Source organism: Lentinula edodes (genome assembly GCF_021015755.1).
Source record: "Lentinula edodes strain Le(Bin) 0899 ss11 chromosome Unknown C8R40scaffold_15, whole genome shotgun sequence".
Lineage (NCBI taxonomy): Eukaryota > Fungi > Basidiomycota > Agaricomycetes > Agaricales > Omphalotaceae > Lentinula > Lentinula edodes.
The window spans coordinates 244,859-271,477 of NW_025764321.1; the positions used below are offsets into that span (position 1 = coordinate 244,859).

General features: G+C 45.4%; 8 protein-coding genes across 8 annotated transcripts; 4 read left to right on the plus strand and 4 right to left on the minus strand.

Moving 5' to 3' along the window:
- Positions 1–129: 129 nt before the first annotated feature.
- On the minus strand, positions 130–2,427 carry C8R40DRAFT_1044129 (alpha/beta-hydrolase; the record flags this gene model as incomplete). Its single annotated transcript, XM_046224214.1, has 15 exons — positions 130–186; positions 242–263; positions 324–458; positions 509–527; positions 592–827; positions 879–1,121; positions 1,173–1,254; positions 1,305–1,376; positions 1,431–1,452; positions 1,515–1,616; positions 1,670–1,798; positions 1,848–1,902; positions 1,954–2,012; positions 2,064–2,167; positions 2,217–2,427. The coding sequence occupies 15 exons, from the start codon at positions 2,425–2,427 to the stop codon at positions 130–132; spliced, it is 1,548 nt and encodes a 515-aa protein (XP_046086935.1).
- A 437-nt stretch (positions 2,428–2,864) lies between these two features.
- On the minus strand, positions 2,865–3,753 carry C8R40DRAFT_1160412 (SNO glutamine amidotransferase; the record flags this gene model as incomplete). Its single annotated transcript, XM_046230015.1, has 5 exons — positions 2,865–3,098; positions 3,151–3,234; positions 3,291–3,490; positions 3,543–3,677; positions 3,726–3,753. The coding sequence occupies 5 exons, from the start codon at positions 3,751–3,753 to the stop codon at positions 2,865–2,867; spliced, it is 681 nt and encodes a 226-aa protein (XP_046086936.1).
- Positions 3,754–3,890: 137 nt separating this feature from the next.
- On the minus strand, positions 3,891–6,464 carry C8R40DRAFT_162521 (uncharacterized protein). Its single transcript, XM_046234218.1, has 10 exons — positions 6,300–6,464; positions 6,106–6,233; positions 6,041–6,053; positions 5,708–5,972; positions 5,625–5,635; positions 5,548–5,576; positions 4,870–5,494; positions 4,654–4,813; positions 4,113–4,589; positions 3,891–4,062 (listed from the first exon to the last, which is right to left on the minus strand). Exons 2-10 carry the CDS (start codon positions 6,204–6,206, stop codon positions 4,019–4,021), a joined length of 1,725 nt encoding a protein of 574 aa, XP_046086937.1. The 5' UTR covers positions 6,207–6,233; positions 6,300–6,464; the 3' UTR covers positions 3,891–4,018.
- A 210-nt stretch (positions 6,465–6,674) lies between these two features.
- Positions 6,675–10,471, minus strand: C8R40DRAFT_1272150 (Dolichyl-phosphate-mannose-protein mannosyltransferase-domain-containing protein). The gene is made up of 9 exons (XM_046234066.1): positions 10,027–10,471; positions 9,826–9,978; positions 9,175–9,776; positions 8,526–9,125; positions 8,308–8,465; positions 8,104–8,251; positions 7,702–8,042; positions 7,515–7,650; positions 6,675–7,451 (listed from the first exon to the last, which is right to left on the minus strand). The coding sequence occupies exons 1-9, from the start codon at positions 10,320–10,322 to the stop codon at positions 6,982–6,984; spliced, it is 2,904 nt and encodes a 967-aa protein (XP_046086938.1). The 5' UTR covers positions 10,323–10,471; the 3' UTR covers positions 6,675–6,981.
- Positions 10,472–10,523: 52 nt separating this feature from the next.
- On the plus strand, positions 10,524–14,371 carry C8R40DRAFT_1101464 (fungal-specific transcription factor domain-containing protein). Its single transcript, XM_046227951.1, has 15 exons — positions 10,524–10,640; positions 10,691–10,779; positions 10,829–10,848; positions 10,912–11,464; positions 11,526–11,909; positions 11,969–12,195; positions 12,250–12,412; positions 12,471–12,594; positions 12,650–12,719; positions 12,772–12,940; positions 12,994–13,133; positions 13,187–13,210; positions 13,270–13,814; positions 13,871–14,009; positions 14,063–14,371. The coding sequence occupies exons 1-15, from the start codon at positions 10,556–10,558 to the stop codon at positions 14,130–14,132; spliced, it is 2,802 nt and encodes a 933-aa protein (XP_046086939.1). The 5' UTR covers positions 10,524–10,555; the 3' UTR covers positions 14,133–14,371.
- A 532-nt stretch (positions 14,372–14,903) lies between these two features.
- Positions 14,904–21,504, plus strand: C8R40DRAFT_1043910 (ABC protein; the record flags this gene model as incomplete). The annotated part of the gene is made up of 40 exons (XM_046224197.1): positions 14,904–15,148; positions 15,207–15,258; positions 15,324–15,389; positions 15,445–15,801; positions 15,849–15,893; positions 15,949–16,083; positions 16,141–16,281; positions 16,342–16,374; positions 16,510–16,557; positions 16,606–16,750; positions 16,805–16,855; positions 16,907–16,973; positions 17,032–17,161; positions 17,220–17,567; positions 17,632–17,745; positions 17,798–17,911; positions 17,963–18,007; positions 18,066–18,132; positions 18,187–18,567; positions 18,627–18,750; positions 18,807–18,887; positions 18,940–19,042; positions 19,103–19,145; positions 19,198–19,218; positions 19,280–19,294; positions 19,348–19,413; positions 19,474–19,608; positions 19,662–19,770; positions 19,831–19,879; positions 19,930–20,002; positions 20,050–20,102; positions 20,155–20,179; positions 20,236–20,442; positions 20,495–20,567; positions 20,625–20,688; positions 20,747–20,762; positions 20,818–21,079; positions 21,131–21,216; positions 21,268–21,329; positions 21,394–21,504. The coding sequence occupies 40 exons, from the start codon at positions 14,904–14,906 to the stop codon at positions 21,502–21,504; spliced, it is 4,362 nt and encodes a 1,453-aa protein (XP_046086940.1).
- Positions 21,505–21,636: 132 nt separating this feature from the next.
- On the plus strand, positions 21,637–24,331 carry C8R40DRAFT_1101491 (uncharacterized protein). The gene is made up of 6 exons (XM_046227952.1): positions 21,637–21,753; positions 21,810–21,916; positions 21,977–22,274; positions 22,327–22,583; positions 22,631–23,609; positions 23,706–24,331. The coding sequence occupies exons 1-6, from the start codon at positions 21,731–21,733 to the stop codon at positions 23,980–23,982; spliced, it is 1,941 nt and encodes a 646-aa protein (XP_046086941.1). The 5' UTR covers positions 21,637–21,730; the 3' UTR covers positions 23,983–24,331.
- On the plus strand, positions 24,332–26,611 carry C8R40DRAFT_1101494 (alpha/beta-hydrolase). The gene is made up of 10 exons (XM_046227953.1): positions 24,332–24,983; positions 25,033–25,133; positions 25,182–25,333; positions 25,395–25,479; positions 25,555–25,785; positions 25,845–25,923; positions 25,974–25,996; positions 26,063–26,146; positions 26,212–26,286; positions 26,347–26,611. Exons 1-10 carry the CDS (start codon positions 24,803–24,805, stop codon positions 26,500–26,502), a joined length of 1,167 nt encoding a protein of 388 aa, XP_046086942.1. The 5' UTR covers positions 24,332–24,802; the 3' UTR covers positions 26,503–26,611.
- The last annotated feature ends 8 nt before the right edge of the window (positions 26,612–26,619 follow it).

The window sequence follows — 26,619 nt, forward strand, 5'->3', positions numbered from 1 at the left end:
ACAACATACAGTGTGCTTGATACAAGACGACAGGAAGTCCCCCATGATTTTCGAATTCAAGCAATCCTATACAGTTTGTACAAAGTAGATATAACCATTGGGAAACTCTTATTATTATTATTGATTCTTCTAATCGGTGGGTGATTCTCTAAATCCCAACAGGAATTGCATGACTTGGAATGCAGCCTGTATGGATCAAAAAGTCAATGCGCGTGCAAGATGAGTAATGAGAAACACGCACAAGAGGAGAGAATTGAGGAATCCTGCGTATGAAGAGTACACGGGTAAGAGTAGGTTGATATCGAGATGAGCAAGCTACGAACATATGGCCACTCTGGACTACCTCAACAAATGTCAAGTTCCGTTCAGTATGAGAAGTTCCGAGCGAGACTCCTCCAACGATGAGACTGTCATTCGCAATGGGTGTTTGGAAACCTTGCAAGCCTCCCCAAGTCATACTGGATGTTGACGGGTCAACAATTTGTACTTGACTGTTGATCGAACTTACTTTTGAATCACGATTCTCGCTCTAGATCACAATTCATAACGTCAGTCGCTGTAGAAACGTATAGATGATTGCGAGGCGAACACACCCTTCAGCAATCAGAATGAAGTCGGCCAGTCCATGGGCAATCACAGATCTTTCACTCTTCTCAATGACATTCGGAAGAACCGTAAATGCTGGGGGAAGACTTGAATCCCCACGAGGGAAAACATCCACATTAGAACATTCAGTCCAGTCAACGTCGACTGGTGCGTGGATGGCCAATTTGACGTCCTCTCGGTCGAAGTACAACGGCGAAAGTTGAACGTCGGGGAAGGAACCACTGGAGTGCGATCAGCAACAAGAAGATCGGGGCAAGAAAAGTGACACGCACGGGAATCCAAGAACATCCCATAGAATCGGAAACACATCGAAGACTCGGTAGATGTTGAATGCCGGGTTGACGGCCAATGCTTCGTCAAAGATGGTATCCCAGACGTCACACCCGCGAGCAGCTTCCGTAGAGTCTCCAGGAAGTGGGAGCGGGCCAGCAGGAGGGAAAGTTACAAATTTGTCCACATAACCTGTGTAGTTGCACTTCTCAGCAGTAGCGTCGAGCTGGGCCATTACGGTTTCACTGGAATAGGAATGAGTATCACCTTGAGCATTGGTCGACTCGTCAGCTCACCTGAGAGCAAAGACATTTTCGTATTTGTGCACGAAATCCACTGCCGGGATTTGCTCTTGCACGACGTCCCATCCAAGCACAGCTATATTGACGATGAGAATGACACATTCGCAAAACAAGAAGAATACCTACGATCCGAGACCCAGATACCCTTGAGGTTTAAATCCACTATACCCGGATTCTCGTAGATAAAGTTCGCAACATCTGTGACTACATTTCAGGATTTGACGCTCGCCAGAGGCATGCACATTGGCTTACAGGGAACATACATCCCAGCGTACTATAATTATAATGTATAAGCAAACGCAGTAATACTAAAGCAGGAATGTATGTGGTACGTACACTTTCACCCGTCAACCAGAAATTCTTTCCCTTCAATTCAGAAAAGATGTCCAAAAACTGATTGAAAAATCCGACTAGTTGTTCTGCTAGATCATTCTCGTTCTGTAGTTCACGTTAAAATGAAAAATCAACATTGTAGATCTTGATTGGTATACCGTAATATTGGGTGTTCCCTGTGAGAAACCCGTTCCGACTGGTTGCTCGACCCACAACACGCTGGATAGATTGGTCCAACTTTGCTCGTTGACAATGGGTTGAGCAGTTCCCCAGCTCCACGAAAACGGCTTCATAAACTTTGAGTATCATAGATTGCATAATGGATGAGAATCATACTCCGTTTTCTTGCAGGATTCCTTCCAAAGAAGAACACCCGGGTCCACCATTCGTCCTGCGAACTACTATTAAATTGATGTTTCAGAAGGCAAAAATTGACGAATACCAAAATATAAGGTCATCCAGACTCCCTTCGGGACCAGGAGGGAAAAACCAGAAGAACAACTAGGAGATCCATCAATGGTGCTTTGATCGCAAATGAGTCCATTCGCACACCTTCCGAGTTTCGTCTGGAGAGGATGATATAGGCAACAATCCTGCCCAACTTGGTCCAATGTCAAAATCTACTTCAGGGAAATTCGAACCATCCACCCAAAACTCTGGAGATAGAGATAATTAGTTTAGTTTGTGATTTCTGCTTGACCTCACCAGAAGCTTTCGGATTAGAGAATGTGATGTTTTGCACGCCGGAACGTCTCTCTACATGAGGTCCAGAAGTTACCGGCGCCGCTCTTTCTTGGAAACGTTTTGCTGCTTCTTGCTGTCGAGCATGCAGCTCACTTTTTCTCATCCGACGTGCATCGGTACCCGATAGCAACGTGAGCACTAGTAGAACCACCTGAAAAACCTGAGGAAACATGGTTGCGATAACCAGGGGCCGTTGAGGGTTTCTCGCGACAACAGCTCACCATTATATAGTACTAGAGTGATACGTGGAAGATCACAGCGTCATCAGATACATAGAAGTCATTGATGGACACGCTGAAAGCCAAACACAGTCAAGGCAGTCACACGCGTTACTTCATTGATGATAAGACAGCTGGTCCACTTCTATTTCTAGGAGTTGTTGCTCCTCCGAAAGTTTAGTTTGTCCGAGAATCTTTGCAGAGTGCGATACGCAAAGTATATAGAGTGTGTATTCTCAGGCACAGGGGATGTGTCGAGAAGATACCGCAGTATACAATGCATATGGATACAGTATTCAACTGGCACACGAATCGCATGGAAATCCTGATGGTTGTTCTATATGTGGGTACTTATCAAGTACGAATACAAGTAATCACAAGTACGACTTACTTATTGTGTAAGCACACAACTTTGGACGAAGTATTCGTGGAATCGGTCATCTTCAGTCAATTCCGGATGGAAGGTGGTGAGCAGATGGCGACCTTGACGGAGCGCGACAACGGTCCGGGGATCATCTTCTGTCATGTTTTCTTCGATCAGAGAAGGTGGAAGCAGGTTGAGAGGAATGCGGGCCACGACTGTGATTGGTGATTCATCGTGGAGAGACGAGAGCTCGAGGACTACCTAATATCTGGTTCAGCCGAATGATAACCAATCAGGATGAGAGATGGCTGACTGGAGCGCGTATAAAGAAGGCTTGAAATGGTCGTGTGGATTCTTTGATACCGTTTAGCTCCAAGGGAACTTCGAAAGACTCTACCTTGTAAGAAAATTAATTATCAAGAAAGTAAACGCTGAAAAAATTCTCCGACATACCTGGGAACCCCATCCGTTCCGCGCGATTTTTATCGACATTCCACCAAGGAGTTCTTGCCCTCCTTTTTTCGCTCCAACCACAGATTGTGAAAGCAATATAGCTCCGGCGCAGGTTCCCCATACTGGCTTAGTTCTGGTAAACTCCTTTAGAGGTTCTGACAATCCAGCTAGTCGTGCCAGTAACGCGATCGTAGTGGATTCTGAAAGGAGATGTGAATACTTGATTAAACCTTGCAGAAACTGATGGCAGACCTCCTCCAGGTATTATCAGAGCATCGCACCGTGAGAGATCATCTGGAGTGCGTACAAAAACAACGTTGAGCTTCCTGTTGTTCAAATCGAGCCTATTCAGTGAGGCCTCATGCTCAGCAAAGGCACCCTGCAACGCTGATTACATAAGAGAAACTGACGATATATTCACAAGGCGAGGCTTACCAAGTATACCGATAGAAATCACCTCCATAGAAAGATTACTACGATGTCGATGAAGAAGACGAAAAAAAGCGGAGCGCCGAAATCGATTCGGATTCCGCTTTTGGTCCGGGCAAAGCTGACTATACCAAACACCTGCTATTGTATTTGATAATCATTTACATGTCTAAGTATTTTTGCTCTATGAAATTTCGAAACCCTGGACCGACATTTATAAAGTATCTATCTAACTGATATACAGTAACCAATTCTATTTGAACCTAAAATGTGATTTTAAGGTTTTGGATGCAAGACAATCAAAGATTGCGGTATGCTTCCTGCAGTTTCGAGAACATATAATCTATATGATCCTCGTTAGTACAGCTTCTAGCTATCAGACGCCAATCTCACCATTCAATGGAGAATGAGCAGGAGTGTGCCTCATAGTGGTAAGGACCTGCTGTAACTTTACATCGACAGCCTCTTCCCTTCCTGGAGCTCGAGCGACTGCTCGAAACTGGTGCTCAGATCTAAGTCTGCGGAGCTCTTCAATCAAAACTTGACCTACTGTCATCCACAATGACGGGAGAAGTGGATTTGCATGTGCTGTAGAGTCCGAACTGATATTTCCTGCTATCATATCTGTACAGGCCTCTGCCGCCGAGAGCACCTTCTCTGCAGATTCAGATGAAATATCCCTGAGCTTGCTATGCAGGGTAATGATGGCAGCCTTTGTTGTTAGGTGTGTAACAAAGGCATATGAAAAGTACTCGGATGAAGCCGGGGCATTCTGGCTCAAAGGAATTAAACTTGAGTTGAAAGAGCTCAGCAAGTTATCCAATGCAGTAAATTGAACCGAAAAAATCTCAGCTCTTTGTTGCCACATATCTGAAGGAAGAAGTAGTGCTATAAGTCCATTCATTCAAAATTGAGATGAGTCAATTTTGCATACCGGTACGATAAATTGCTGAGAGAGTAGCTGCACGGACAAGAAGTATGGAAGATTTTGCATACATGGAGATGAAAGAATTATCTCCTAACGTGAAAGTTGAATTTTGCTCGAGGAACCTGGTCACTGTCTCCCTTCCCAGAATATTAAAGGGTAAGAGACCCTAGAATGGATATCCAATGAAGCTCCGGACGTAGACCGATAAATATGAAGTCATACCTGTTCATACCCATCCATATCAAGCGGCCAAGGTGTATCAACAGTTGGCCCAAAGCTTTCTACTATGAAATTTTGAGGGGAATCAGCTGCGACAGCCCAACAATTACTCATAGTGAATGTTGTCCAAAATGCATTAATCCGTTCACCCTCAGCAATTTGATCTAGCGGAACATCTAACTGCGAAATATTGCCAAAGATATCTGATGAAGACATTCCGGGAAAACCGGGATCTGTATTCTGAGAACGAATCTTGTGCAGCTTTGCGGCAATTGTGATGGAGAGAGCGGCGTGAAGGTGATATTTACCCTCTAGAATGCGACCCGTGCTAAAGAAGTGTCCAGCAAGTAAGATCTCTGCTTGTATGGCATGCACAGTTCTATCGCGATGTGGGGACGACAGAATGTTAGCGACATCGAGGAGGGCGCGTGATAGGTAGGCTTGTTCTCTTTGTTGGACATCTCCCACATTCAATCCCGAAAGATGAAAGCCTAGAAGGTATACCGTGCTGATTAAACCCTCAGAAGGTCTTCCCGGACTCCCTTTAGGAAGCGACATAGAGTCTCGAAATCGTGGGATATGAAGAAAAAAACCCAGTTCGGTAGAATAACGAAGAAATATATCAAGGCTGCCAATCTCGAGTTCAGTGGTAAATCTGATTCACGGATTGGCTGAACGTACAATGGTTGGGACATATTTTCGTCAGTTTCCTGTTAACGCGTGAGGATGAAGACATAAAATGGTTCTGACGGTCATACCTGTAATTGGCCTGCCAACAAAGTTAATCAAAGTAAAAATGTGAGCGATAGGCTACAATCCAGTCTGCCAACTGGACACTTACCACCTGATACTCCAGTATGAAATTCATCCTCCAACAAGGGTGCTGGAGCCGACGAAGCTGCGTAGGGTTGATACAGCGTGACACCAGCATCGTCAGTCTCTTGTACAACCTCCAACTCACGGATGCGATTTTGTAAGACCTTTATATTTGCTTCTAATGCCTGTATTTCGGAACGATTTGTGGCGGTATACTCGCATACCATCTGTTCAGTGGGACTAGAAGAGCGCATACATTGTGAACATGTTGGTCGTTTGCCATCACATTTCTGTAAGAAGGAAGAAGGGGAAAGGTTAGATGATCAAATCAAATCTAACCGAGTATTCGTGAACCCACAATCTTGCGCCTCCTGAGCCGTCATTTTAATGAGAAAAATAATTCAAGAAGTGATGAACGCTGACCTGCAGTTAGAGCATGATTGTCCTCTTGCTGTGTATGGACCTCGAGGTTTAGAAGATCTTGACGCGCTTTGTTCATTGCTGACACTTGAAACAGACGACATGAATAGATAACTTGGAAGGCTTGAAGACTGTCCAGTAGATAAACGCATTAGGAGATACTTGTCCTACTGATCAAGCTCGAAAAGAACGCGTACCACAGTAACTGTTGAATTTTACGGCCATTTGGTAGCAGACTTTTATACAAGCTACCTTTGCAAAGGCTGCCGAATGAGTTTACAGTGCTGTGTCTTTCGGATTAATGTTGAGGGCATAGAGCCCAATTATTTGACGCGACATTACACGGAAATCTGAGTTGAGGGGGTTTCGAGCTGAAGTCATGATCGCTCGGAACAGGACGGGTGGTTCAGGCAATCGGGCTCGGAAAGTTCGGAACGTTCAGCTTCAAATTCTGCCACTCCCGATCCTTTTTGGGTGCTTTATCAGAAGATGGTCGAGACGAGTTTGGAAATTGACTAGTTGATTCTGAGTGTATCGTCGAAAGTCCAGCACCAACCTTGAATAGACATTGACCAAATTTGGCTAATAAGCGCTGAACGATTATACCCTCCGACCGTTCCGACCTCCAACCTCTGAAGAAAGTTAATCCATTACCGTCATCGACGGAATGAATCGTACAGATAGACATAGAGAACCCGGCTGAAAATGTTCCGTTATGGGCAGGACGAAACAGGACGAGAAAGAGAAGTGGTTTCGTATTTTCTTCCAGTAACTATTAGTGTAATCTGTACTATTCATAGCCATACGATAAATATACACATTTCCAATGAGCCAAGCCGAACAGTACAACGCATTACATACTTTGAAGGGCGTAAACACTTACTCTGCCTCTTCCGGGAACAACTCTTTTGCCACTTTATCCGCGGCGGCGTCAGCTTCGCCTAGGGGCCCATTCTCTTTGGCTTTTTCGTCGTTCAAAGCTGGTAATATCACAGGGTCCATGCCTTCCACATCTTCTTCTGGCGGTACAGGTGATGAAGTTTGAATCTGCACCTTCTCAGGCTCTTTTTCAGCATTCATTTGGAGTTTGTCATTCTTGGCTGTGTTCCCAATGTACTTTCCCTCTCCGACTGTCTCTTCCCCCTCTGCAACTTTGTTATTGTCGTGCTGTTCCATATCAGGGGACTGTGGTATGACAGAGCTGATTAGCTTCTCTTCGTCCTCTTGGGGAGCTTTTGGTGGTTGCGGAACGTTTTGGCTGCGGATATCCTTTACTGGCGCTTCTGCAAAGACGTCTCGCCCTGGCTCAGCTTTGGGAATGTAGACAGACGTGTTTTCTTCCTCTTCAGCTTTTTCGACAGATTGAATTCTTCGTGAACATTTCGTTCATAATATTATTAGATGGAGCTCACCTTGTTGCTCTTGTTGTCGCTGAGCAGCGGCTTTGTCTTCAACAACAATTTCACCACGGAAGGGATCGCTTATAGTGGTTTGAACGATGGCCTTGGATGGTGTAGGTGGTGCTGCTCCGGTATTGTATTGCGATAACTGTAATGAACCACGATCAGCAACCGAAGTTTCATAGTGAATTCTACTCACATTGTCAAGGAAATCATTACACGAGAAATCCCAATGTTTGCCCCACTTGGCCGCCTCGCAGCTTTGTTTCGTCCACGGAGTCCCATATGCCAATGGACTGAACTTTGAGAAGTTCCATATTGCGAGTATACACAATACCGCAGCGATTTGTAGTCGAATTTTGGGCCGAAGAGAAGAGGTTACGAAATCGAAAATTCCACAAGAGAGGAGGATGGCAAAGTAGAGCGCCGGGAAGTAGTGGTGCAGAAAAAGTTGACGACCCATGATCCAGAAGGGACCGTAGTGCAAGGCCCAGCCCATGAACAGGAAGCCACAGACGCCGTCATATTTTACGACAGTGGCTGCAAATGAAAAAAATGAGTGACGACTCCTTGCGTATGGGTGAACGGGGAATGGACGTACAATTGTTGAAATCTTTGAATCCTCGCTTCTCTCTCAGGATCAACAAACCACGAACACCCACATACGCCACAACAGCAAGTGTGCTCAACCACCACACCATAGGATTGCCGATAAGGTAGATCTGGCGATGGTCTTTCACCCAGAAATTCTAGAAAACGTTATGAGCTGGTCTCGGGATACCAGAAGGATTCATAATCTACTCACAATTCCTCTTCTCAATCTTGGCCAGGCATCTGGTCTTGAATCGAATAGATGCCTATCTGTCAATCCAGCATTGGTTGTCCACATAACTTGCTGCAACTCGAGAAACTTGGCAAAAAACCCAGGAAGACGATAATTCACTTTTGGGGCATCGGCGGGGACTGTTATGACGGAAAGAATTACTGAAAAATTCCAAAAGGCCAAACAAGGTCTATACTTACGATCCGGATGCATCGCCGTCTCCACAAACCACAATGAATTTGCCCGAACCGCATTCTTATTACAAGTCACCTCCTGCTGTTCGAATCCCCATTCTGGCAACTTGACCTTGTGGGAGAATAAATAGCACCCAGTCAACGCATGCCTCAGCCTAAACTTGGTCCTTAATGTCCTCAACCTTTTTACGGCCTCCCGATCTCTCCTATCTCTACTGGCGACCTCGTCAATCTCCAGAATCCAATCGTCATTCGCATCACCCTGGAACCCCGGTGCGCCATAGGCCGAGACCTCGTTTTGGAACTCAACTTCAGAGACCGGAGGACGAATATCGTGCGAGTGAAGCATTTTTTCCGTAGAAATATGGCGGAGCTTGATGCGCATTCCGGGGGTGATGTATCGGAGACCGTTGGGAGATTCTGAGATAACGGGTGGGTCGATATGTGTGGCGTTGACAATGCGCCAATCGTTATTGTGGTCTCGATGAGGATAGAGCGTGATCTGTTGCTGTTTGGAGCCACCAGGGTAAACAGAGGGATGAGAGTGCAGATATCCTCCTTGTGTATTGACGTGTCGAAAGGTCACCTCAGAACCAAGGGCGACATCTGAGAAAATGGTGAAATTCAAGCGTTACCGGGAATATGCGATACTGACCAGCAAACGTGTCTTCCATGCCCCTGCCGCCAAGTGTGTGCTGAAACTCGGAGCTCATGAATCCATCTCCCTCTCCCGAGCTGCCCAGAATCAAGAAATGAATTTGAAACATGGTCATGTAAAACAGGACGGGGATGACAATTAAACATAGCGCTCGAGCGGCAAAGTGTCTAATGAATAACTTGGGTGGAATCCGGATATCGGTTATAAGGACCCAAAGCTGATAGATCGTGCTGAATCCCACGGTGGCGATCGTGAATAGGCCAACCCATTTACAACTGACGACGGCACCGAGAGAGAGTCCGGAAAGAACGAGCCAGGTCCACCATGAGTCTGTGAAGGGCTTGTGTTTATCTTCGTTGCAAAACCCGACCCAGGAAAATATTGAGAGCGATGTAAAGAAAATGAGTGGAGAGTCAAGTAGAATATGTCGTGACTGCGTTACTAGTCCATTCTCAAATGTAATGAAGAGAGCAGCGACTAGAGAAGTAGTAGCTCGGCAGTCGAGTGCACGAAGAGTGAGGTAGGCAAGAGGAACAGTAGCAACTCCAAGAAGAGCTGGCACCATGCGCATTGCAACGTATGGAACATTTTCATACACTCTGGGCTACGTTCAGATCCTAATTCGACAGTTACTCAGTAATCACTCACTTTCCAATATCCTTGAAATCAAAATGACCGTCGTATCCGAATAGAAAAGCAGCAAGAGTGATGAGAAGTTTCGCCAGCGGGGGATGTACATCCACGAAATACTGTGTTTTGATGTATCTGCTGGCAAATTTGCCAAAGTGAACTTCATCAAAACTAGAAAGATCATGAGTAAGTGTCAGCTCCAGAACGATATCGGCTCACACGACACTATTCGGTCTCGAAATTCTATAAAGCCTGACCGCTGCTGCCACTAGGACTAGACCAATTAACAGCTTTACTTCGCCAGAAGTTATACTGAGCCCCCCAGAGGAAATGTTAGATTTGAGTCTCCCAGGCGCAAAGCCCTTAGAGGCTGCCTCTCTTCGAGCATCTGCATCCAAATGGTCTTGCCGAGGATGCGGGAATCGTACTGCTGTTAATGGCACTGCTGTCGACGGAGGGTAACCAGCTCCTGGAGGCGGTGAAGCTGGCCGGCGCGCTCGAAAGTTACCAGACATCAGCCTGTGTCAATGTAAGTAGGTCGTGAAGAAAGTTTGAGGCCAGTAAAAGAATTTGGAAGAAGATTAATGGAAGAAGGAGGGACGATGCGGGTTAGTTCTGAAGATCTGAACTTCTGAACTGGAAAAGACGTGCAAGCTGCGCAGCCGGCCCGGAGCGCCCAGGACAATTGGCGCCGGATTATTTAGAACAGCTTTGCTAGCTACTACATAGTACATGTAATTCCTTTCCCATGTCTGAAGGCGAAGAACAAGTATTATACAAGAAACGTCGCCTGCAAAATTCATGCGACCACTGTAAAATCAGGAAACAGCGATGTAAATTGCTTCCAACCCGACGTCGACGTCCGCTCATTTATTATCTCCAGGTGATAGCGCCAGTAGACCCGGTAACATTTGTTCTTCATGTATTGCATTCCAAGTTGAATGTACCCATCTCGCTGCTTCGGCCAGAAAGGTAAGTGGGCTTGGAACGCGAGAATCTCCCATGGCTTACTCTTATGTAGAAGCGCGGTCCACCAAAGGGGTGAGTACCTGTACAGAACATCTTCCGACTCATGTGTACATAACTTTTCGCCCACAACTCTAGTACGCCCCGAGGCCAACGATCGGCAAAATCTGTAGTCAGCTCCATCCTCTCAGGTACATACCAACCTCCGACTGAACCTGCAGCAATCAACAAGCTCCTCTTCCACCTCGCGGAACACATTCAAACCCTAGATGAAGAAATTTCCGCACTTCGCCTGCGGCTCAGTCAACTGACGACTAGCACCTCCTCCACTCTTTCGGTATTTTCTCCTACACAAGATTCCACCAGTCGGTTTTCCCCTGAAGAAACTCTTCTTGCTGTCAACCGACTACAACTTGTCTCCAATCCACCTCCAGGATCATATTTAGACTCAGACGTCCATGCCATTGAAGGACTCAGTGAACACCTCCAACGTCTTACATTTGCAAACGCAAAGGATCGTCATTTCGGCGGATCCAGCAGTCTTATGTTGGTCAAAACTGCTATAGACATCAAGAACGAGTATTCAAACTCTTCCATTTCATCGTCAAATGAGGATTCTTCAAAAGAACAAAACGACTACGAAGGTGTAGATTCAGATTACAAACGACCAGAGTTCTGGATTATACATCCGGTAGGTCTTTCTGGGAATGAATGCTTTGACATTCGTATCAACCTACTTACTCCCTCTTCAGTGGCAAAATCTTCCTGAAGATGATACACCACCTTTTGTTTTTCCTGATGCGGACCTTATCAACTCTCTTGCTTCTTTGTATTTTACTCACGTAAACGCCTACTTCCCAATCCTCCATGAACCCTTGTTTCTCCGGTCTATATCTCTAGATCTTCATCGTGAGGATAGGAATTTTGGTGCGCTCGTGCTGGCAGTGTGTTCATTGGGCGCTAGATTTTCTCATGATGAGAGGATCTATGAGGACGGGGTTAATCAAAGTCATGAAATGGGCTCAACTCATGGTGCTAGTGAACAGTCGATCGGATGGAAATGGATTCGACAGATTCAACCAGTGAGACGAACGTTCACAGCACCTCCAAGTCTGTATGAAATACAATTATATCAGGTATATCACTTAGGCCAATCGTCCTTCTTATCTCCGAAGTCTTACTCTCCATCTTTTAGATTTATGTCTTCTTTATGCAATCAAGTTCCACCCCTGAAATATGTTGGATCCTTGTTTCTATTGGAGTGCGTTTCGCTCAAGATGTCGGTGCTCATCGGAAAAAACAACATGATGCAAAACCCACAGTAGAGAGTGAACTATGGAAACGCGCTTTCTGGATGCTATATGTAATGGATATTTTTACGAGCGCGTTTTTGGGAAGACCAAGAAGTATTGGGATAGAAGAGTGCGTGCTGGGAGTCGACCGTCTAAGGACATCCTGAACTTACTGTGTATATAGTTTTGACATAGATCTTCCAATAGACTGCGACGATGAATATTGGGAAAACCCGGATAATCCTGACCAAGCATTTCAACAACCTCCTGGAAAACCGTCTCGAGTATCATATGTAGTACGTTTGATCAAACTAATGGATATACTTGGTCTGGCGATGCGTACAATTGTGGGTTCATTTCGTGGCTACTGTATGCCCGATTTTACTCAAGTTGTTCGTGATTTAGTACTCGATACGGAGGTCAGATATGTGGACAACAATGGGACTGACAGCGCTTCAATGGAACGAGAAGACTGTGGCAGAACTGGATTCATCGTTGAACAAATGGATCGATGAGCTTCCCCAACATCGTAAGCATATCTTAGCGACATCAATCCAACATAATAATCAATATCCCCGACTCAGTTCGTTGGGACCCCAGCAGAGAAGATTCTGAACATTTTCGCCAATCAGTCATGCTATACACAACATACTAGTGAGTCCTCACTGCTTACATTGATATCTCTGTCTCATACGCAATGTTTCAGTTGGGTGCAAATACAAATTCACAGACCTTTTATTGCTCGTCCAGGGGAGGACTCAGTCCTCAGTTTTCCTTCACTAGCTATATGTGCCAATGCGGCGAGGTCGTGCTGTCACGTTATGGAGGTTCAACGAAGACGGAATGCAGGACTTCTTGCCATGCCAAATCTCTTGGTGCGGTCTGTCATTGATATCGTTATTGGCATATTCATACAACAATACACTAGATGGCGTTATTCAATGCCTCGATAGTGCTGTTAGTCAATGTTTGGCGGGGACGTAGGTTGAGAGGGACAGGAAGAGACGTGAGGAAAGAGCTGGTGGATGTTTATCGATGCATCGATTTATTAAGTCTGCATGAAAATCGGTTGGTACATAGAAGCTTGCCATATTCCAACTCTAATGATGCTTGCTTATTAGATGGCAGCAAGCAGGCCGTTTCCAGTGTGTATCTTATTTATGATCGCCGAACAGGGCGCTTGATCTAATAATGGCTCGCACAGTGACATCCTGAGAGAGATTATAGCTATCAGTCATTTTCACGACGACCAGTGTCCTCCAGACACAGGGCCGTGTTCGATGAAACGATCTCTGGAAGCTGCTTCAGACGATACAACAGAAGACAGTTCCAGTGTCCGGGCTCGTGGTAGCAACACCCCAGAGGAGTACTGTGACCGCCAAATCTCAAGCGACCACAACTCAATGGATACAGCAACATTACCTCGCTGGATGCAATCTCCACCATTCCAGTCATCCGGCACGCATAATGACACCGATTTTGAAAGCATGTCCTTGTTGCCTACACATAGTTCAGAACTCGGGAGCCTACCCATATACGAATCCTTTACTGATTGGTCTATGGATGAGCAATGGTCCTTCGACGCTGGTACTTCATCGTCCAACTCTCAACAAACACGGTCAAATGCTGATCCTCATATCCACGCATCGATGACAATGCAAACCCAATCTGCAACCTCTCTATTGCACAATCGATCCTCAACTTACTCGCCCACATTGGTGTTCGATAGCCTGAATACAACCTCTTTAGGTACGTTTATTACTTAAATCCTCAATGAGTAAACAGCAACTGCTAGATGTTTCCAGAAATTGAAAGCCGTGCCACTTTTACCGCTCCTTTATTCTCACCGGCAGGTGGCTCTGCGATTTCTCAAGATGTTACAGGGACTGTATCAGACAACGCCGACGTACTTAGAAATCAAGATACAAATCCGAACGATCCCGGGTACGTATATTGTCCATTAGCAGTTGCGTCTTTAATCTGATGGGAGATCTCAGCTGGGATGATTGGGGTGCATATATGGCCAATGTCGATGAGGTACTGCAAAGTATGAACCCTCGCTTATAAAGCCAGGTCAAAAATGCGAGCCGTGGCTCCGTTGGACTTTTACTAAACTTTTACCATTAAGGCTTGCAATGTGTGGCCAGATAGCTGGCTAACCGGTTTGGGAGTTGTAGGACCTCGCAGGAGAATTTAAGACGAGATCCTGAAAAACCCTCAATAAACCTATGTAAACGTTCCATAGTTATAGTATTAATATGCGTAGTTTTACACCCACAGTGACTCACTCTTGCTTCAAAATTGACACCGCCAACTTGGTAATTCTACCCTCTGGGAAGCATCCACTTTCACCTGACTTTCACCGCCCAGGGGTAGAGTATATCCCTTTGTGGATATCCAATCGCTTAACACAAATGGAAAAGACAAGTGTCCCAGGATCTTTTCACCATTGGAACCACGTCGATTTTACCTGTCTACCTCACGAGAGGTTGTCGTGTGATCATATCGTTGTCTTTGAAATAGAGAAAGAAATCAATCCAGGTAGGTCACGAAGAGGACACCCGGCTCCTATCCGGACTCCTACTTTGAACAGCTTGGAACACCGTCCCATATACTAACCTCTTATCTTCTTGCTCGCTCGAGTTCACCACCGGACGAAAAAAACTTTTCGGACCGGTAAGTACATGTGCGTTACGGGATCAATGCGGCACAAGCGTATCTTGTACAAGAACTATTTATAAAAATTGCGAGTTGCAGCGTGCGTTCTTTCCCCCTTTGCTCATCTTTCCCTCCTTCGTCGTAGACTAGTCGAAGGTCTTCGCTTCTGAGCTTATAAAAATGGCTGGAAATAATGGCAACCTCAAGGCATCCAACGATGATTTCCGCGAGCAGAGCCTCAGTCATTCTGAGAAGATCGGAGATGTGGACTCGACGGCAAACACCAAATCTCAGCTCGAGGAAGAGGATATCTCGGACAAACATGATTCCCAAACCCATAGCAAGAATGAAAATACCGGTAAGAGTATTGAATTAGACGCCGGTGATCTCAAGGTCCGAATTCGGGGTCGATGGTGGCAATTCTGGTATGTACTATAAGTATGTTCTGCATGAGCCACACTAGTGACATAGGCGCGGTGCAAGGCTTCCGAAAAACCTCCCTCCACCTCCTCCCGAAACTTTGAATGATGTACCTGTATGTTTTTGATCGAGGTATACGGATATTTCGTAGACAATATCAACGCTACTTGTTCTACCTAGGTAATTCCTGTTAGCACCGCTTCTATATTCTCCCAATGGACCTTTACTTGGATTAATCCTATCATGGTACGTGACGTTTAATTGATTTAGTGGCGTTGTCAAAGGCTCACAAAAACTCAAGGTCCTGGGTTATCAGAGAACCCTTCAAGCCTCTGATCTGTGGAAGATGGACCACAGCCAAGAGTCAGGTTATCTTTCGGAACAATTAGATGCTGCCTGGGCGCGTAGAGCTGAAGCAGCCAACGAGTGGAATATCAAACTCACATCTGGGGAATTGAAGCCGGGAATCCTCAAGCGCATTTTATGGCAAATCCAGGCTACCTTGAAGCTAGGTTCTACTGTAAAGGGAAGTAGACGGGAACGCATAGAGGAACTGGAAATACAATGGAGGGAGATTGATGGAAGAAAGGAACCTAGTCTGGCTTGGAGTGTGAACGACGTGTTCGGAAACATGTTTTGGATTGCTGGTATATACAAGGTCAATGCGACATATCTTATGACTGCACTGTCTGAATATTTTGCTAGGTATTCAGTGATACTGGTCAAATGATGAGTCCTTTGCTTGCAAAGGTAAATATTTCTTGTTATGTACATCTGTATTCTTTCCCAACCGCAATCTTCTCAGGCTATCATCAATTTTGCAGAGGAGCGTACATCTGCAAAGGAAAATGGTTCTCTTACACCTAATGTAGGTCGTGGTATAGGTATGGCAATAGGTCTCGGCGTCATCGTCGTCTTTGCGAGCCTCACGCAGCATCAAGTATGTTTGTTACAATCAATAATGTCGTGATCATGATCATAATGTCATTAACTGCAGTTTTTCTGGCGTTCAATGATTACTGGAGTTCTTACGCGAGGAGCTCTGATTAATTCCATCTACAAGCGGAGTGTCGTTCTTAATGCAAAATCTCGAGTCAAGCATCCCAATGCTAACTTGATTAATCACATTTCGACCGATGTGCGTGGTTTTGCCCATGACTTTCATTGGCCTCATGTAACGCTATGTGTACATTGATAGGTCAGCCGAATAGACGCTGCAGCCCAGTGGTTCGTGAGTAAACATACGGATTTTTTCTTGTTCAAAGTTGATTAAACCTCAAAATCAGCATTGCGGTATGTTGCGGATATCCCACTAGTAACGCGATCGATCCTTTGCCAACGGTTTACATTTTTTCTCGTAGGCTAGACTGCTCCCATACAGGTCTTAGTTTGTTTAATCATCCTGCTTGTTCAGGTTCGTCTTTCTTGAGGGATCGGCGGCATAGCTCCATATTTTACATAGCTTGGACCATCAGCTTTGGCGGGGTTCGCGCTGTTCCCTATTGCGGCTCCACTTCAAGAACGAATCATGGCCCATAGGCTCAAAACCCGCAAGACCACGAATAGATTCACCGAGCAGAGGGCGAAGTTACTTGCGGAGAGTCTAGGTATGTCTGCAGGAATGAGAGAATGACACATTGTTATACATTACAGTATTATAGGTGTGATGCGCGTAGTTAAATATTTCTCATACGAAGGACCATTTTTAGACCGTGAGTGCATTCACATTGTTACTATTTCATCCAACTTCACTGAACCCTCAGGAATAACTGGAATGAGACGTAATGAACTGCAGGGAGTGAGATGGATGAATCATATGCAATCAGTCAAGTAAGAATCATAGAGTGCTTTTGTTATATACTTATCGAGCTCATGCACAACGTTAAAGCGTTGCCTTCGCTTATTCTGTCCCGGTGTTGGCTGCGACGCTTTCATTTGTCACATACGCGCATACTTCTGGGGGACAATTCAACGCCGCCGTCATATTTTCCTCCCTGAGCTTGTTTCAGGCAAGTCTAGTTATTTTCCTCGAAGTAGTGAGTCGACTTTAACAGAAGATACGCTTTTCCCTTGAAGCTTCTCCGTCAGCCAATGATGTTTCTTCCGCGTGCTATGTCAGTAACAACAGACGCCCAGAATGCTTTTTCGCGGCTCTCCAAACTGTTCCACGCAGAGATACTCCACGACATACCTTTCGTCATAGACCATGGACAAGATTTGGCATTAGATGTAACAGATGCTAGTTTCGAGTGGGAGGTTATCGCTACCCCTGATGCGAATGACGAAGACACTGAAGATTCCAAGAAAGCATCTTTGCAAAGAGAATTTTTGAGTAGTGCAGATCCTTTTCGAGTACGGGGGGTCGATATGAAGGTTCAACGGGGTTGTCTTGTCGCCATTGTTGGACGAGTTGGAAGTGGAAAGGTCAGTTTCAACGCATCCTTCGACTCAAAGTAACAGGAATGCTCAATTGAGTTGTCGTTTATAGTCAAGTTTACTTCAGGGCCTTGTTGGAGAAATGAGAAAGACATCAGGCGACTTCTCGTTTGGTGGCCGTGTAGCATACTGCCCTCAGACTGCGTGGATCCAGAATGCTTCCCTGGTTAGTAACTTTTCACTTGTCATTAAAGCCAACCACTGATTTTTTAAACCAGAGAGACAATATCCTGTTCGGACAACCGTTTGAAGAGGTAAAATACTGGAGGGCTCTAAAACGTTCTTGTTTGATCCCAGACCTGCAAATGCTACCCGATGGCGATCTTACAGAAGTAAGTTGAGTTTTACCCTAAAAAGTGCGAGGCCAAATTTTCTCCTACAAGATTGGAGAGAAAGGTATAAACCTTAGCGGCGGTCAAAGACAACGAGTATGTAGCAGTCTATGCCTTGCTTATACTTCCGAGTGAAACTGAGTCTTGAATACAGGTCAACATCGCTCGTGCTCTGTATTACAACGCGGACGTGATTTTGTTCGATGACCCTCTCTCTGCTGGTATATTCATGGCTCACTTTGTCTAACCAAGCTCCTGATTGAAACTTTTCCCAGTCGATGCTCACGTTGGGAGAAGCCTATTTCATGGTGCCATCCATCCCCTGGTAAAAGAGGGCAAGACTGTGATCCTCGTTACACATGCCCTACATTTTCTCTCCAACTGTGACTACATCTACACAATGGACGCAGGAAAAATAGCAGAACACGGATCGTATGTAAATCTTATTTCTTGCAACGGGGAGTTCGCGCGTCTCGATAAGGAGTTTGGCGGTGAACTTGCTCCTGAAACCCGGACACAATTAGTCAATGCAGCTGCAGTGGAGGCGATGCAATCAAAGGCTAATCGCGTTGAACGCCAAGGTGCTGGGGTGGGGAGACTGGAAGGAAAGCTTATAGTCAAGGAAAGGCGTACCACGGGCTCCTTGTCATGGGCTGGTACGTTCCAATAACCCGCCTTGAAGTTTCAAGTCATGAGCAACTGCGCTTATTCACAGTTTATAAAACCTATCTAATCGCGGGAATGGGATGGTTCACTATACCCTCAATCGCATTGTCTATCTTATTGATGCAAGGGAGTCAGATTGTTAATTCGTATACTCTGGTATGGTGGGAGGGAAAGTGAGTAGTTTCTATGCACAAGATGTTAACTATGCCCTGCTAAATGTCTTTAATAGTCAGTTTGGATGGTCATTTCCCTTGTACGAGTTGCTCTATGCTGTTCTTGGGATCTTCCAAGCAATGTTCACAGTTGTTCTGTGAGCATCCCATCCCATCCAGTTAAATTTTTCTTCTTATCTTCCTTTTCAGCGGTCTTGCTATCGACATGATGTCTACTTTTGCTTCCAAAAACCTTCACAACGACGGCACGCGGGCTGTCATGTACGCGCCAATGTCATTTTTCGACACTACAGTAAGCTGGCTAGTCCTAACGTGAGGGATCTACGGCTAACCTGAGAAAAATCTTCCTCAGCCGATGGGAAGGGTACAAAGCGTTTTTGGAAAGGACGTAGACAGTACGTTTTGGATTTAGCAGTCAAAGTTGTTCTGATTCACATTTATCACTAGACCTGGATATTCAACTCCCTAGTAAGCTTCATTTTAAGAATACTGTATTCTCGATCTGGACATCCGTGAAACGTCAACCCAGCTTCTATGAAAATGAGTAAGTCTTATCTATTCAACCTTTAATTCACAACTAGCTCACCGCTCTTTCAGCTGTACTCCTTATGGCCAACGTTGTTGGGTCAGTGATCATCATTTCCATCCTTGAGCCTTTCTTTCGTAAGAGCTTTCCTTGAAATGTGAACGTGAATGTCGATCACTGAAAATCTTTATCATCAGTCATTGCAGTTTTTGTCATTGCGTTCGGATACCAGTACTTTGCCTCCTTTTACAGAGCGAGCGCCAGAGAAGTGAAGAGACTCGATGCTATGCTTCGTTCCCTCCTATATTCTCACTTTTCCGAGTCCCTAACAGGTATGCCAATGAAAATCATCGTAGGTGTTGTTGACTGGCTTTCTACGATCCAGGATTGCCCACCATTCGAAGCTACGGAGAGATCCCCCGGTTTGTCCGAGATAACAAGTTTTATATAGACCTGGAAAATCGTGCTTTGTTTCTTACAGTCACAAATCAAAGGTTTGCAAAGTCTTATATCTCCAATACGGTATTGAATTTGTATCTTTATTGCATTTCTAGGTGGCTTGCGGTGCGCCTTGATGCCCTGGGAGCATTTCTCGTGTTCTTTGTATGGTTGGCTTATATTGTGTCGCTTCTACCATCTCACGCATCGACCAGATTGCAATATTTTCTGTGATTGGAGTCGGTGGTATAAATGCCGCTGAGATTGGATTGGTCTTGACCTACGCCAGTGCGCATACAACTCTGTCACTAAGTGACTCCGCTGATTCATTCCAGCCCAACTCACACAATTGCTTGGGAGGATGACCAGGCAATCAGCCGAACTTGAGGTTGTGCACTTCTCTGTTTCTAATAAACAAGCCGCTTAAGAACCTTCTTCAGAACTACATGAACTCTGTCGAACGCAGTGAGTCCTGTTGTGATATATTGGTCATACAAGTACCAATTGTGCGCGTAAATCAGTTGCACATTATAGTCACGCCGGTTATATCGACCAAGAAGCTCCGCACGAGATTCCGAACCATAAACCTCCTCAGGAATGGCCTGATCGGGGAGCTATTCGGTTCAACGACGTATGCATGAGCTACAGGCCTGGGCTTCCGAATGTCCTTCATAATGTCAACTTGTCTATCGATGCTGGCGAAAAGATTGGCATTGTCGGTCGCACAGGTATGTTGGGGACTCTATATCTGAGAGATGGCTTCGACTTACACACGGACAGGCGCTGGAAAATCTTCGCTTACTTTGTGCTTGCTCCGGATTGTGGAGTTCTCTGGACTGATCAAAATAGACGAGTACGTTTGCTTTCAGGTTGTCTCTCCGAAAAGTTACTTATTTCGAATACGCCATAGCGTCAATATCTCTGAGATTGGCTTGAAAGATTTGCGCACCAAAATTGCCATTATACCACAAGATGTGTGTGACGGAGCTTTCCTTGAAAACATCAAGATAGCTGACTCTATGTTCAACCCAGCCCATATTGTTTAGCGGTAAGCCAAGCGCAAGTAAGATGTAGAGCCTCGAAATGACTGCTTTGTATTATAGGGACGGTCAGGTCAACCTTAGATCCTTTTTCCGTTTATGACGACGTACGCCTTTGGGATGCATTACGACGATCGTTCCTCATAGAGGACCGACAATCAGACGATTCGGCGACGGATATTGATGAAAGTAGTAATGGCTATATTACGCTCGATACCGTCATTGAGCCGGAAGGAACGAATCTCAGTCTCGGTCAAAGGTCTCTACTGAGTCTTGCCAGAGCTCTAGTGAAGGATTCGCGAGTCGTGATTCTTGACGAGGCAACGTCCGTGCTTTACTCGATAGTCTATTTGTACCTGATCAATAACTTATCCAGCGCGTCAGTGGATCTACAAACTGACAAGAGGATACAAGACACAATTCGGTCTGAGTTCCAGGACCGCACCTTGTTGTGTATAGCTCGTAAGTTTTCCAGTTCCACCATGCTTGATGTAGCTAAGATATAACGCTTAGATCGACTTCGGACTATTATTGGGTACGACCGGATCCTTGTCATGGATGCTGGCCGTGTTGTCGTATGTTCTCCATTTCACTGCGATTCGCGAGGATTGTGATTCACATGCTCTTTCTGCTCCACAGGAATTCGATTCGCCTCTCGCCCTTTTCCAGAGAGATGACAGTATATTTCGCGGTTTGTGCAATAGGAGTAACATATCGATGTCGGATATCGAGAAATCATGCGCTTCCTGAAATTCCCGGTTGTATACGATATTACGATTAAAGATAGAGAGTATAGTTGTTTGAAGTAATAAAAAAGAGAAACAAAAGTAAACCAAGAAAGTCCGACAAGCCGACACGGCCGACAACGCTCAGCGCTTAGCGGTTCTATTCTTACCTATTCTTACCCACCACCGTAACACAACAACTCATTAAACAGATTGAATCAGGCTTTTGGGTCTACTGCTCTCATCTAAACATGAGCACCGAACCTTGTTCAAAGTACACGATGATCCCCAGTACTTTTGTTTCAGTTACTTACTCAGTTTCTTTTTCAGACTACGACGAGTCTACGACTCGTTGCCCCCAGAAGCTCAGAAAATTTTGGTAGATAAACACCTGAGTAAACTTTTGAAACTTTTACCGAAAGAGAAGGCGAAGAATGGTCAGTAAAAGAACAAGTATATATCTATAACGGCGAAAGATCTGACGTTGTGAATTTCAGTCGTGTCCGCGGCCACTCGACTACAGACTAAATATTGCCATATTCCCAATCTCGATTTGAAGGGCAAGAAGAAAGAGATACGCTTGCTCTTGAACGACTTACGACGCGACAGTAAACGCGCCTTTCTCAAAGAACAGTCCAATCGCGTGGAAATCTTGTCGGAGATCGTTGAAAGCTTGACTAGCTGGATCGCGGATATATGGAAGCTGGTGTATGAGCACAAAGTCTTCTTTTCTCTGGCGCATTCAGCCTTGCTTTATGTTTGTGAGGTGATCGTCGAACTAGGTTGCACCGGAGGGTACGTATCTACTTCTTTTAGTGTTTCACGATAAGCTGACGTTGAGCTGTAGATGCAAATGTGCTATGGACTCCATACCCGTATATCTGAGTATCAAAAGTAGCTCAGGAAAGCTAATAAAACGATTCTCACATCCAAATATCCAGCATATGGACAGAATGCTACTCTGGGTTTGGAGAGAACTTTTTGTATCAATGTTGGCAGCTGGTGGTCGCCAAGCTAGGAAAAAGATATTAGAGATGCTTGTGGATATTGAAGACAGTCTCGGATGGGAGTCTTTAACAAAGATAATACATGGTGGCAAGAAAGGTGACTTGCTTCGCATGGGATTCACCACCACAACTAATTCATTCCAGTCGATTATGATGATGATGATGATGACGATGATTACTTTTGGGACTCAACGGGCTCAGACGATGAATCAGAGGAAGACGATTTTGGAGATTCCTGTGACGAAGACGGGGGTAGATGTACCTGCGAGCTTCATGCTCGTCATTGGCCTTCCGCAATCAATGATCAACGCATTCATGTTCGGGAACTCGTAGTGGAACGTCTCTGTAACCTGTTCGAGTTAGAACCTTCCCCTGCTCTCTATCTCGCTATACTTGCTGTTAGTGATCAACCGGGCAAAACAACTGCGGAGCTCATGAAAACTGTATCTCGTATTGCAACGAATTCATCCTCCACCTTTGCCGCAGCCCTTGCTATCTATGCCATAGAATGCGAGGCGCTGAAAATTAGCAAACTCCTCGACACGCACTCTCACCTTCTCCGGTCTCAAGACGTGAAACCTTACCAGGCAGCCGTCATAGTGTTGATCCAAGAAACTAAATACCGATCACGCGCTATCAAAATCATAGAGAAAGAGCTCCAAGAAACTGTTCATTCCCTCCGACTCCTCGTTCAATCTTCCTTTTGTGGCTTGAAAGTTGAATCCAACAAGACAGAACTTCGACGGATCCTCAAACTTCAGATGGCCTCTCAACCTCGTATTGACCGAGTCAACAACTGGGTCGACGCTGTGATCACACCGTCGTCGGCTCTCATTCATCCTGTGGCATTTGCAGCTGCAATGGTGATGGGCTTTCCTCCAGGGCTCGAAGATGGCGACGACAATGACGTGATGAGCTACCTGGACCTAGATCCTGATGATCCTGACTTGGAAGACTTGCGGGAGGAGTTTAGGCCACAGTTGAGGGACCGATTCGACGGTTGGGTAAGTATTGCTTTAGGATTCACAGGAGGTCAAACTTTGTTGTCCAAACTGTATATTAAGATGGCGGAGGAAATGCCATTCCTCTCCACCGCGGATGTAACTCAAGAAATGCTTAATCGGTATGTCCTTTCAATCCTATCTGGCGGCCTTATTATTATCCTCCTTCGACTTCTTTTCGCCCTCATATACTGTCTTTTAACTGATTGATGTCTTAGCCTTGCTGAGCGTCCCACAAAAGAATATGTCCTGGATGCACTTGAGGGATTGAGCGAGTTCGCCAAAATGCAGCGCAAGAAGAAGGCTGTACGACAATCTAAAAAACGAGAAGGGGTTGCATCGAAAAATACTTCGAGCTCAAACTCGCCTGCACCACAGCTAGGTTCTACCTCCAGTTCTAGTCCTAGATCGATCCCTTCGTTCTCGGTCTCGTTCTCACCGCCGCCGACCTTTCCTCCTACTGGTACATATGGCGGATTGGATGACGTTGACTGAAGCTATTTGCTCTGAAGTAAGTGCAACAGACAATTGTCCTCATTCATTATACGCTTGCATAACCATTACCAACCGTTAGTGGTTTACCTACATACGCTGACCACTTTGTTTTTTCCCTGCATACATAACATCAATATTCTGTACTAAAGTCACAGTCCAATTTCTCCTAATGTTTTTGCGTTCGCAAGTCTCGTGCATATGCTATCTGTTCTCCTAGTCACAGTTATACGTCCATAAATTACTGACCCGATTGTACACACTCTCATGCCAACCTTCCTACTTAGTGTCTGGACCTGGTCTGGACCCCACATCTGGTTCAAAGTCATTCCAAAGTACCAACGACGATCATGCCCATATTCGATCAGCAACTGTTCGACGCTTTTCATTCCTTACTTGCCATAAACATTTGACATCCACATCTCAGAAGTTCTACTGTGTAGATTCGGGCCCGGGTCCGGCTCGGGCGTTCGTTAGTCTCATTTTAAGCGCCACCGAAGCTGGTCATTTATCAAGCAGCGACAATCACTGTCGGCTGCGGGGCCAAAAGAAGTACGGAGAAGTACTACGCTTTGTCTAATATTCGCTATCCTCTCTTTACTCAAGTCACTTGTGACTTTACCTTTCTCGCTGAAGTCTCCGTAGCGATGACCGAACCGGATCATCGAAAGGGGCATCATGATATTTCCATATGATCTTTCTCGACTGAATCATGTATTCAATTTATCGCTTCGAGCAAGTTTTTGACTGACACCACTACCACCAACACATTACTATCCATCCATCTATATACAACCTATTCTAACCTTCATTTCACAAATCTATGCTTGTCACTACTAGTCTCTCCTACGCTCTCTCGTTGGCTCTCGTTTCTAAATATTTCCAGACAATCTCCGCAAATTCCTCGGACTCGCCATTCAACCCCAGGGACTACGCCAAACGCACAACAAACTGCAAAGCAGTGAAGCGGGATGCTAACAATCAGCTCGTTGATATTACCTTGAGCGAGTTCCTCAACATTTGATCACTGGTCTCCGCTAATGATCATAATAGGCTACGTCGACATCAACCCATCCGCCAACACGACTCTGGTTATGCTGCATGGCTGGCCAAGTTTATGGAGCACCTGGAGCAATCAAATACAAGAGTTCAAAGTAAGAATGGATTGGTATTTGTCGGGTCGCGAATTGAAACTCGCATAGCACGACTACCATCTGATCATCCCGGACCTGCGTGGCTTTGGTCCTTCAACACATCCTGATGATGTGAAGGGCTCGGGAACGTTGTACGACCTCGTCGGAGACTTGCAGTGTATTATTAAGGATACCAAAGTGGAATCGGTTGTCTGTGTTGGGTTCGTTCAACTCTCTCTCTTCGTTCTCGCTCAATCGGCTGATGCATGATCTTCTTTACAGACACGACTGGGGCACAGCAATTTGCTATGAGGCAGCGCGATCTCGTCCGGACATCATCACGGGCGTAATAGGCGCCGTCGTTCCCGTACGTGTCTTCCTCTTTGGCGCATAAGATCTACAGCTTGCTAAAGTCTAGAATCTTCCCTTCTCTTGAACTCAGTATATACCCTCCGCAGGCGCATATGTCCCTATCAAACACCTAACATCCGCGATACCCAAACTCACATATCAACTTTTCTTTGATGGAAAGACAGCGGAAGCTGTCGAAGAGCTCAACAAGGATATGCGCCGCACAGTGCGCGCGACACTTCGAACCAAGGACAGCCCCCCTCCAGATGACTATTTGACAAGTCCCTACTCGTTTCTGGACGCCTGGGGCCATGTAGAGGAGGTATGTCTCTACCGACTACATCTTATCATGTACGGCGAAGAAGTTCATTTTGATTTTAGATTCCGCCAGTCCCCTTCTTCACTCCTGAGGAGGAAGATTACTTCGTTGAGCAGTATCAATTACAGGGCTTCAAAAATAGTACGCTTTCTGCCCTGGTTTCATGTCTTCTAATTTCATACATTCCTCAGCTCTTCAATTTTACACGGATGAAGTGAGTGTCTGCACGTTAACGTCAAAGTCAATCTACGCTAATCACTTCCCTTGACGAATTAATTAGAACCGATACGCTTCATGGAAATTTGCTCATGAACAAGGAAATCACACCATCCCTCAGCCTGTTTTGGCTATTTTACCTACTGACGTCCGTCCCCGTTTACTATCATCTGACTCTTCAACTGACAATTTCGGGAACATTTTGACGCGTAGGATCCAGTGGCGGATTGGGTTTTAGCCAGTCGACTGCTCCATTCCGAAGATTTCTTGCCGAATTTAACCACAGAGGTGGGTGGATTGGTTTTCTATCTGCGCCGCGTTTCTAACGCGACCCTCCCGTCAAACCAGCTACTCTCCGGTGCTCACTGGGTACATCTGGAAAACCCTCGACGATTCAACAAGGCGATGCGGACGTGGCTCAATAGGTATTTCCCTAGTCAATCAGGTGCAGAAACCCTTGTTGTAGATGATAATTACGCTGGTCACGTCGAGGGTGAGCTTTGAACAGTAGACGAAACATGCAAGGGAACTGTAATATCTCAATGTGAATACAAGGACTGTATGTAGGTTTAAACTACTTGGGGATTGAAATGATTATAGTAGACATGCAAATTATGAGCT

What these genes read in the sequence shown, in the direction of transcription:
- C8R40DRAFT_162521 (XM_046234218.1), bottom strand. Translation starts at nt 6,206, where the DNA reads ATGTCGTCTGTTTCAAGTGTCAGCAATGAACAAAGCGCGTCAAGATCT. An exon ending in ATATGGATGGGTATGAACAG is followed by an intron (nt 4,814 to 4,869) that starts GTATGACTTCAT and finishes TATCCATTCTAG; the next exon opens with GGTCTCTTACCCTTTAATAT. An exon ending in TGCTCATTCTCCATTGAATG is followed by an intron (nt 4,063 to 4,112) that starts GTGAGATTGGCG and finishes AGGATCATATAG; the next exon opens with ATTATATGTTCTCGAAACTG.
- C8R40DRAFT_1101464 (XM_046227951.1), top strand. Translation starts at nt 10,556, where the DNA reads ATGTCTGAAGGCGAAGAACAAGTATTATACAAGAAACGTCGCCTGCAA. An exon ending in ATGCTATACACAACATACTA is followed by an intron (nt 12,720 to 12,771) that starts GTGAGTCCTCAC and finishes GCAATGTTTCAG; the next exon opens with TTGGGTGCAAATACAAATTC. An exon ending in ACAAATCCGAACGATCCCGG is followed by an intron (nt 14,010 to 14,062) that starts GTACGTATATTG and finishes GGGAGATCTCAG; the next exon opens with CTGGGATGATTGGGGTGCAT.
- C8R40DRAFT_1272150 (XM_046234066.1), bottom strand. Translation starts at nt 10,322, where the DNA reads ATGTCTGGTAACTTTCGAGCGCGCCGGCCAGCTTCACCGCCTCCAGGA. An exon ending in CATGGAAGACACGTTTGCTG is followed by an intron (nt 9,126 to 9,174) that starts GTCAGTATCGCA and finishes CCATTTTCTCAG; the next exon opens with ATGTCGCCCTTGGTTCTGAG. An exon ending in ATTCAAAGATTTCAACAATT is followed by an intron (nt 8,043 to 8,103) that starts GTACGTCCATTC and finishes TTTCATTTGCAG; the next exon opens with CCACTGTCGTAAAATATGAC.
- C8R40DRAFT_1101494 (XM_046227953.1), top strand. Translation starts at nt 24,803, where the DNA reads ATGCTTGTCACTACTAGTCTCTCCTACGCTCTCTCGTTGGCTCTCGTT. An exon ending in ATCAAATACAAGAGTTCAAA is followed by an intron (nt 25,134 to 25,181) that starts GTAAGAATGGAT and finishes AAACTCGCATAG; the next exon opens with CACGACTACCATCTGATCAT. An exon ending in TTCAATTTTACACGGATGAA is followed by an intron (nt 25,997 to 26,062) that starts GTGAGTGTCTGC and finishes CGAATTAATTAG; the next exon opens with AACCGATACGCTTCATGGAA.
- C8R40DRAFT_1101491 (XM_046227952.1), top strand. Translation starts at nt 21,731, where the DNA reads ATGAGCACCGAACCTTGTTCAAA. An exon ending in AATACATGGTGGCAAGAAAG is followed by an intron (nt 22,584 to 22,630) that starts GTGACTTGCTTC and finishes AATTCATTCCAG; the next exon opens with TCGATTATGATGATGATGAT. An exon ending in ACTCAAGAAATGCTTAATCG is followed by an intron (nt 23,610 to 23,705) that starts GTATGTCCTTTC and finishes TTGATGTCTTAG; the next exon opens with CCTTGCTGAGCGTCCCACAA.